This window comes from Sinocyclocheilus rhinocerous, unplaced genomic scaffold, assembly GCF_001515625.1.
Source record: "Sinocyclocheilus rhinocerous isolate Xijiao unplaced genomic scaffold, SAMN03320098_v1.1 scaffold860, whole genome shotgun sequence".
Classification (NCBI taxonomy): Eukaryota; Metazoa; Chordata; class Actinopteri; order Cypriniformes; family Cyprinidae; genus Sinocyclocheilus; species Sinocyclocheilus rhinocerous.
This window is the reverse complement of record NW_015638565.1, coordinates 573,900-584,467: the sequence shown is the minus strand read 5'-3', so window position 1 is coordinate 584,467 and position 10,568 is coordinate 573,900. Positions and strand designations below refer to the sequence as shown.

Sequence of the window (10,568 nt, the reverse complement as noted above, 5' to 3'; positions counted from 1 at the left end):
ACATGCATATAAACCCCCAAATCAATATTGAGGATTTTCTTCCAATAGTTCGTGCATCATGAACAGAGAAAAATACTGTAGCAGGCAGATCACTCACTGTGCATTCGTCTTCAATGTCTCTGGCCTGTGTTAACCGGCATTTACAGACTTCATATTTTCACATAAATGACATTTTGGAAAACTATTGCATTGCAATGCAGTTTGTGCAAGTCCAGAACAGAGACGAGTTGCTTGCAATAAGACAAAAAACGGCCAGTTGCCGATCGTGTAAGTTCCAGGGGAAGCTCCTTAAAGTCCCCATGAAATCAAAATTAAAGTTTTTTGGGTGTTAGGTTAAGACAGCTGACTCCACTGTGATGTGTCTCGCGCTCTCTCTCGCTCGCACGCACACACACACCGCTCTCTCTCTCTCTCGCTCTCTCTCTCTCGCTCGCGCGCACACACACACACATTCGCCAAATAAAGTGCTTTTGCTTTCGCACTGAAACACACAGCGTCTCCCTGACATGGCTGCTTCAACACTAACTGCGGTTACTGACACCATGCCTTCTTTCTTTGCGTGCACATTTGCGGCGGGATTATGCAAATATTTCCACATAGTGGGGTAGATATGTGGGGGCGTGTTAGAATGAGCCGTTTTAGGGGGGCGTGGCAGAGTCTTAACTTTGATAAAGAATATCTCTTTGGTTTTGAGACTTTAGCCTTTGCAACTTCAGGGATCTTATCTATGCACAATCAGCTTGTAACACTCCAAAGAGAAAGGAAAACTTGAAATCGCATCATATGACCCCTTTAAGTTTATCTATAAGGCAACTCCAAAACAGTGACAAAATTTGCATTTGCGAGTCGGCGCAGACCACAAAATGTATCGGAGCTATTTGAATTCTACATAGAATGCTATATTTTATAGCAATATGGATGAGATTGTGGCTGGCATACCCTGTCAAATGCGGCTTTACGGAGCTCAACGGCTCTAGCCCAAGCTGTGATATAACCGAACGCTATTAGACATTTTAAAAAGGGGCGGGGCTGCTTGATATGTTCCGCCCTGTCATCTTGTTTCAGTTTAAATGACGTCAACACAGAGTAACGCTGCATGTTTCTAAGCATTTCAGGGGACCTTTAAGTTCGGCCATCCTACACACACGTGACATCGCTCGCTCGCACCAACAGGAGGAGGAGGGTTGTGTTACTCTCTACACTGCACTCAACCTGAGGGATTCCTACACTTTCAGTCTTTGAGGAGACATGAAAAACAGCGCATACCGCAGGAACGGTATAATGGAAAATATTAGCGGTTTTGAAACAGTGACATTTTCAAATCGCGGTATACCTTGAAACCGGTAATCGGCCCATGCCTAGTGCGGACACCTTGTGCTCAAAAATACATCTGGAGCCATTGTAACCTACTTTTTGTTTATAAGATCTCTATGGCAACATTTCAGTTTGTGCATATCATTTGAATTACTTCACTAAGTGATTGTTTAAAATGTTGAGTGCAACAGACCAAAAACGGTTAGACCAGTGGTTCCCAAACCTGTCCCTGGAGGCCCCCCTGCCCTGCACCTTTTGTATGTCTCCCTTATCTAACACACCTGATTCCACTCATCAGCTCGTTAGTAGAGACTGCAAGAACTAAATTGGGTGTGTCTGATTAGGGAGACATACAAAATGTGCAGGGCAGGGGGTCCTCCAGGACAGGTTTGGGAACCACTGGGTTAGACTAATGATTCGCAACCTATTCTGGAAGGAGACTAACTTTTCAAAGTGCAAATAAATGAAGGATAGCTAATGATCACTTGCTACCCTTAACCTCAAATTAAATTTAGACTGATCTGAACTATTTAAAACAAGTCACATCAGGACATAAATGTATTGCTTAGTCAAATTGTCATGTTATTTCCCATAAGTTTTTGGTGTTGACCTGACTCAACCCTGCAACAAAAGTTCAAACTTGTGAAAGACTTCCAAGGTCAGTAGCTCAGCTTTGTTTGGACATACAAATTTAATCTGATCCAATCCTGGATTACGGTCTCCTCGACACAGTTCAATCACACACCGGATTTGTCAACAACTCGCTGCTCTCACACTCTTTGTTGATAAAATTGTGCGGAGCAGTTGCAGAGGATGATGCAAGTGCTTATAGATCCTACACACAATATGCTCATCTTCATCACTGGCTACAAAACATCTTTGAGCGCCTTTCACAAGCCCAAAAGCAAAATTTACCAAAAGTTCTAAAATCAAGCCTTGTTAAATTTTTGAACAAAGTCTGATCTTTTTGCAGCCAAGATAGTGGCAAACATCGGTGAAGATGAATTATTGATTCAGCAATTAAAGAATTTTTAACACATTAAGCCATGCCTAAGTTCTGCAAGGAGCTGCATATTTCATAACTTTTCAATGCAACCTTTTCCATGAATTCTGAATATTTTATGTTTCTAAATCCCATACCTAGAGCTGGATTGAGCCATTCACTGCCTTTTCACACCCTCTCTGAAAAGTGCATGGGCTTTCCTAATGTTCTACACTTTTTGCCCTTGAGATCAGCACTTCAACGCAGGATGCAATATGGCGTCTGTCCCAGTGAAACTGGCAAAAAAGCGGCCATTCCCTAAATGACAATGCTCACAGAGCACATTCCCTTCAATTAGAAGCAGGCCAATTCTCAGTTTAGTCTTGGTCGTGTTGCTGAATGACAATTCTTCAATGACACAGCTTATTAGCTTGCTATTTCTGTCTGGATCAGAGAAACTGGCCCAAACACGTGACATCCAATAGCCCACATACTTACATCAAAGCTGTTGAGGGCGTAGGCCAGTTCTCCTCCACCTGCAGACTGGGAGAAGCTGGAGTCCTCACTGCTGGTAGCCTGTGCTGCATTAGATATGCCGGAGACAGCGTGCTGCAGCTGCTTGTAGATGAGGTCCCGGTTGGCCTTGTACGCCGCCACATCTGGGTGCTGCAGGCAGGCACGTGAAGCTGTGTACAGCATGGGAACGTTCCTCTGAAGGACACCGCGAGCCGCCGCCATTTGGTCTTTGTGATGGACGTCCTTGAGTTCCTGTCATTTGAAGAGGGGGAAGAGGGAGAATTCAGGGGTGATGTTACAGGCCTGTCATAATAAGGACATTAAAGAGCATCCCCCAAGGGCTCTCACATGCTCATAATCAGATCATGACCATACAGCCTGTAGAAACAAGTGCCATGTGGAACCAAAGTAAATATGATCACTTTTGTTAAGTGAACACATTGGGTATTTTGTCTACTTTTTTTTTTATTATTGCCAATGTACATAATGAGTCAGATGGACATAATTTTTTTTCCTTCATGCCATAAGTGCCACATTTTTAAGACGACGTGTCAAGTTAATCAACGTCCTGCTCCATACGCACTCCATCTAGCTGTATGAAAGAGGAAATGCATCCTGCCCTCTAATCTAAAGTGTTGCTGTTGCTGTCCCATACTTAAAGTCTGTGTACATCGTTGACACAAATTGCTGTCTGTCAGAACACAAGTTTGCAGTCAAACCTAAGATCGCCCAAGCGTGGACTAGCTCTCACTGAAAATTACTTCAGCTCTTGGTGGAAAAAAGCATAACTTCTGAGACAGAAGTAGGGAAATGTTTTTCAAAAATTTAATACCAGAGCAATTTGCACCTTGGGAGAGAGGCTGTAGCGACTGTCGACTGATTCACGAAATTATAAACTTAGAAGGGCCCAGTGTAGCATAAAAGGGGAAATCACTCTAAATAAATAAAATGAACAGCTCCATATTCTAACAGAGAAATAATCAGCATTATCAAGATACTATAATCTCTCTCTATTCCGAAAAAACTTTAATTCTATTAACCCTAATCAATGAGCTCACCTGGAAAATTCATGCTAAAATCCATCACTGCTGACTACTGCTTAACCTGATAAGCCCAAAAAATACCAAAGACACAATTCTCATATCATTTTAATGGATTTCGTCACTCTAGCTGCTCCATCCTAGTCATGCTTTTCCCCAACCGATACAAAGATTGTTCGTGACTATACGCATCAAATCTTCAACCAGAGCTACATAGCTCCTTGCTGCACATGTGGGCGGAGGATGTAATTCTATTCCAAGTCAGTACATCACTGAATGAAATTAGATCTCCTCAGATTATGAGGACATTGGGTATGAGGAGTGGCTGCATTTTACCTGCTGCCTCTTGGCCGCCATCACGTTCAGTTTGTCCACCTCCGGTTTCAGAGCTTTGTACTGGATACCCAGGTCCTGCTCAGTGCCAGCGTTACGTACCTTCACCAGGCTCTCCTCAACCTGTGGGTCAAGTATGATAAACAGTTAAAGCAGGGGTAGGCAAGTTCGGTCCTAGAGAGCCGCAGTCCTGCAGAGTTCAGCTCCAACCCTAATCAAACACACCTGAACAAGCTAATCAATGTCTTCAGGATTACTAAGGCTATAGGCAGGTGAGTTTTGTTTTCAGGGTTGGAGCTGAACTCTGCAGGACTGCGGCTCTCTAGGACCGAACTTGCCTACCCCTGAGTTAAAGAAAAAGTCTTAATGGACTACGGACATTAAGTAAGACATTTAAAAATCATTCATGTGTTTATCCTGTAGGCATTGTATTTCTTAAACACCATACAACTCAATTTCAAGGGAATAATCGTGCAGCCCTTATATATTAGGGATGCACCGAATATATGGCAACCAAAATTATAATATAAGCGAAAAGACAGAATAAGCGAAAAGACAGAATAAATTGTACTGAACAATGATATGACGCGATCAAATAGCAACCAGCGCAGAGTGAGAGGCGCGCACTCTTTATTATGCAGCACACACGTCAGCAGTCAGCAATATTTTGATTCTTTGATTAGGCTAATACAAAGTTAAAAAGAACAGCATTTATTAAAAATAGAAATATTTTCTAGCAATACAAGTCTTTATCACTTTTTATCCATTTAACATCCTTGCTGAATAAAAGTATTAATTTAAAAAAAAAAGAAAAAAAATTACCGACCCCAAACTTTTGAATAGTATAGTGTATATTGTAATACAAAATTTCTATTTTGAATAAACACTGTTCTTTTTAACTTTTTATTTATCAAAGAATCCTGACAAATATCACAGGTCCCAAAAAATATTAAGCACCGCAACTGTTTCCAACATTGATTATAAATTAGCATATTAGAATGATTTCTGAAGGACAATGTGACACTGAAAATTCAGCTTTGCTTTACAGGAATAAATTAAATTTTAAAGTATATTAAAATAGAAAACTTTTATTTTAAATTGCAATAATATTTCACAATATTATTTTGTGAAATAATATTCAGTATTTTTTATCAAATAGATACAGCCTTGATGAGCCTAAGAAACTTCTTTTAAAATTTACTGATCCCAAACCTTTGAACGGCAGTGTATTATACTGTAAAAAATATTTTCTCAGGTAACCTAAAATGTACATCATTTAGTTACATCAAGGGTCAAATCAAATATAAATAGCATATTAAAGTTAAAAGTTACACACTTTTTTGTGTGTATGCGCTGTACAGGTCTGCTATAAAGAATGTTTTTGCTCAGGTGGCCGAAATGTCTGCCCAATAGAGAAAAGTTTTGCTCAGCAAGAACAAAAATTAGAGGGAACATTGCTTACATGCAACTATTACAAAAAGTTCAAACGCTCACTAATGCTCCAGAAGGAAACACGATGCATTAAGAGCCTGTAGGTGAAAACTTTTTGAATTTGAAGATCAGGGTAAATTGAACTTATTTTGCCTTCTAGGAAACATGTAAGTACCTTCTTTAGCTTCTGAAGGGCAGTACTAAAAGAAAAAAAAATTGTCTATTTAGGCAAAATAAGAAAAATTTACACATCTTCATTCTATTCTATAGTTTACACCCCCTGGCTGAAATATCTTCTTAATGTCAGTACAAAATAAAAAGTAACATGCATTTTGTATGATCCCTCTTATTTTGGTAAAATAATTAACATTTTGCAGATACTGTAAAGTGTATGTACAATTTTAACCACAACGAGAGAGAGACAGAGAGAGATGAAATTATTGTACTGAAAAATGATTAGTGACAACCATTGAGCTAGAAAACCTGCCACCTACAATCAAATTGTAATCAGTGCACTTCGTTCCAACACTGTTGTAAAAAAATTCATTAATAAAAAACAAATAATAATGTCCAACTCTATCATGATTTCACTTTTCATAGTTTATTCTAATTAATTCAACAAATGCATTAGCCAAATCATTAGTACATTAGTCAAAATCAGACAAGAGAAATATTCCATGGTCACACAAGCATACTTAAAAAGCTTCTCATTTGATCATTCAAGCTGAGCTCCCAAAACAATTCAATAAAGAAGAAAAAAAACAAGAAAAACAGCGCCTTCTCTTCCACAAGAAAGCTTTGGCTTCCACTTGCACAAACTTACATCATAAACTTCAAGCAAAAAACACTGGCATAAAAATCTAATTGTAACTAGGGCTGGACAATAATTCAATATCAAAATGTACTGCGATATATTATTTTTTTTTCAATAACGGTGATATGATTTTTAAACACATTTCTGATATTTCAATATACATCACCAGTGTTTCCCATACATTGATTTATTTGTGGCGGCCCGCTGCGATATCAACACTGACCGCCACAAACAGATTTCCAAAAGGCTTTGACAGTTTGACTTCGTTGAATAAACATGAGCACTGCACATTTCAAAACCAAAACGCGGCACGGGTGTTTTATATGAATGAATCTTTGAAGGAACCGACGGTCTTCAGAAAAGTTTTGATGGGATTTTCGTTTTATCTGATAAAGCAGCATTTATGAGCAGAGCGCTGCTTTGTTTACAGCCGTTACCGGGGAAACCGCTGTTTCTGCAGCGCAAAAAGTGCCTCCTGCTGGCAGAGAATGAATGTGCATTTTCAATCAGCCCGTCTCCAACTCTGAGCACTTTTCATATTCTTTATTCTGGCTGAAGCACTTTTGTTTCAATGTATGAGAATAATCAGCCTATGTTATAGATTAAAGTTAAAGATATTAATATAAATAAGGTGAGTCTGAGAGTCTTATGTTTATTTGACGTGATTTCACATTTCTTGTTTGTATAAAGGCTAAATACAAATAAAAGGTGAACATTAATTTATTTGTACCGTTTCTATTTCTAAAATATTATATAGTTTTATAAGAGGAGGTTTTGTAGACTTGGCAAATTAATTTTTCAGAAGTTTGTAGGTACAGACATCTGTTGTGGGCGTTCTTGGCAGTTTTTCTGAGGCTTTTTATTATATTGTTCATATCAATATCAGAATTATATCGTATCGGCCGAAATCAAGAAATATATAGTGATATAAATTTAGGCCATATCATCCAGCCCTAATTGTAACACTGAAAAAATAATCCACCTGTATCATATCATATTTTCAATTAAATTTCTCAGAGGGATGCTTTTCACAGCCCTGCCAACATGGTGAATGGGGCTGGGTATCGATTCAGATATCCCGTATCGAATCGATGTCATTTAAAAAAACGATTAATCGAAAAATCGATATATATTTTTTGCCCAGCCCTAATGGTGAAATCATTTTGTGCTCAAACGTGACAAGACCTCTCTACGCTGCATCAAGGACTACTAGTGTTGTTACGTTCGTGAACGAATCGTTCTTTTTGAACGAATCTTTTTGGTGAACGAATCGTTCTCGTTCACGTAATCCATTGACTCATATTTCTCGTTCACTGAAATTCCTCCCTCCAGAGCAGCGCGGCGCTATTGGCAGCGCATGCGCAGATCAGTGAACCGGGTAGCTCTGTGGACGGTTTCATCCTGTCAAAGAATGACTAAACCTCGAGCCAATAGCCTTCGAGTATGAGATGTGACGGACCATGTGATTTGTTGAATGTAGCGAACGAATACGCCCTTCACTGAACGAGTTTCTTTTGAGTCTGAACGAGATCGAGAGATCTTCTCGTTCATGAACGAAATGACCGAACTGCTACATCTCGTTTGTGAACGAGTTGAATGAACTGCTACATCTTGATAATATGAAGAAATGGTCACTGAACGAATCAGTGAACGAATCTGAACGAATCATTTTGGTGAACGAACTGAAAATGAACGAATCTCTTGAAAGAATCAAAATTTTCATCACTAAGGACTACACAAAGTGTGATTCAATAGCATGTTGCTTACAGAAACAGAAAGTGGATGTAATCTAGTTTGTAACAACCTATAGACTGAATGCAAATAAATCTAATATAAAACCTAGGCACATGTGAAACACAAATTGTAGGCAACAGGAAGGCTTGCAACATCCAGCTTCCATTCAGGATTTTCTTTATATATGAAGTGTTAATATCCACACAGAGTAACTGGGTTTGCAGTGCATATAATTACTGTTGGAGGAAGTTCAAGAAGGGTTGGGCAGTAAACCCAGAGGGCAATACAAGCACGGACACCAGTGCAGATGATGAAGCAGGCATGTGATCAGCTAGACAAACAAGAAGGAAAATCTGACCACGCCCCCCAAGCTATGCCCCCGCCACTTACTTAAAAAAAATAATAAATAAATAAAAAAAAAATATATATATATATATCATCACGTTAAAAGGTATATCTTATATTGTAATACTTACTATTAAGCAGCATTTAATAATCATGATAATAATTAATAATATAATTTGTGCCGTCAATCGATTTAAAAAAAAAATGTACTAAATCGCAATTTTTTTCTGAAATTAACTGATTAATCGCGATTAATCCCACCTAGGACTGGGCTGTATATCAACTTTGTATGATATATAGATATATTCTTTATAAGCGATAAGGTATAAGGCAATACCGGTTATATCGATATACAGTAGTTTGAAACGAACGTATCTGAAAAATAGCAGAGGACACAGAGTGAGCTGCTGCAGGGAAAAATACATAATCCAATGTGTCCTAAACTTGAGACATGCTTTATATTAAGAGCTTTAAAATAACTCGTAAGGTATTGTTAACACGTGTAGTTTAAAGCGGTTTGCCCCATCCGATGTTCTGACAGATATGATACTTGCACTGTTTAATGCGTTTTAGATGTGGTGTTTTCCTCAGTGCATAACTTACATTTCACTGGTATATTCTCCATCTGTAAATGTTAGAAAGTCATGGAAATATTTCCATTTTGCTGTCAGGAACACATGAGCCTTCTGCACGTCATTCTCCACTAAACTTCACAGACTTCAGTAAACGAGCGACGCCGCACGCATGCGTGCCAAACAGATGGGGCGCAATGGAATATGAGTGCAATAATTCCGACTGAAATACACATTTTGCTAAAATATTTGTTGTTGGAGAATAAATGTGCCATATGTAAAAGTTTAAAGCTACAAGTAAGTGTAAAAAATGCAGAGAAATATATCGCATATTGCAATTCAGCCAAAAAATACAGAGATTAGTGTTGTCAAAAGACCTGGTATTTCGGTACCAAGTCAGTACTAAAAAAATGAAAACGTTATGGTACTAGATTTTCTTAAGTACCGGTGGTACAGAGTACCCGGCCAACCCGGTTCTTGATGCGCTATCCGAAAGCTATCCTCTTCATAAAAGCACTGAGACATGGCGACCTCAAGAGGAGGAAACGCATCAAGCTAACAAAACACTTTAAAGACCAACACCTGGATGAAATGAAAGAGTTCAAGTAGGTAAGTTTCATTTTAATTTTTAATATTTAGATCTTCTGTTATGAATATTATTCCATATTTTAATTTGAATGTCGGATTTAAATAAACATCGCAGTTAGCGTATATGTAGTTAATCGTTAGCATAAGCGCGGCTAACGCTAATATAATGAGCATTAGAATGAAGTTTCTTTGTTAACTATTTAATGCTCCTATAACTTTTATTAGTGTAAAAAACAGGAGGGCATAATGTTTTTTTCTATTTTTACACAACAGAGGCTTTTAAATTAACTGTGTATCCAAAATATGCGTGTTAGAGAATGTACAAATGTATGGTTAACGGTGTTTATGTCATATCAGTCAGTCAGAAAAACAGTTCTGGGCTTTTTTTTTTTTTTTTAGTTAGTTGTCATTCTTGGCTGAATATCTCTAGCAGGTTTTAAAAGCCCTTTAAAATTAAATATGAACACAGTTTGGATTAAATAAAAGTACAGTCAAATTGTATCTCCTGTATAGACTTTACTGTACAATGTTAGATCTAGTAACATCTTACAGTGAGTGAACAATATATATTTAAAACATTCATTAATGTTTGTGAATGTTATTTAATACAAACACTTGATCATTCATGTTTGTTCATTGTGCATTAAATAATTTTAACAGATTGAACTTTGAAATTAACCCTAAGAAGAATAATTGCCATATAACTATTGTTTATTGTTAGGTCACGTTATCTAACAAATAAAATCTTATTGTAAAGTATTTTTAATACTACAGTTTCCATCTATTTGATATACACTTAATATATGTAATCTTATCTAAATTTATTATAAAAGCTGAGGTTTGTTATTTACTGAAAAGTTATATTTTAGCTGGTGTCAATGATCTAATGTTGCATTTGG

At 37.7% G+C, this 10,568-nt stretch overlaps 1 protein-coding gene across 1 annotated transcript in view; it reads right to left on the bottom strand.

Annotated features, from left to right (window-relative positions):
• The window catches only part of LOC107749776 (catenin alpha-1-like), a 122,593-nt gene that overhangs the window by 89,014 nt on the left and 23,011 nt on the right, over positions 1-10,568 (bottom strand). The window contains exons 5-6 of the mRNA XM_016564951.1: positions 4,189-4,308; positions 2,787-3,064 (exon numbers count right to left, since the gene is read on the bottom strand). Of these exons, the coding sequence (XP_016420437.1) occupies positions 2,787-3,064; positions 4,189-4,308 (398 nt within the window). The remainder of the gene's footprint in view (positions 1-2,786; positions 3,065-4,188; positions 4,309-10,568) is intronic.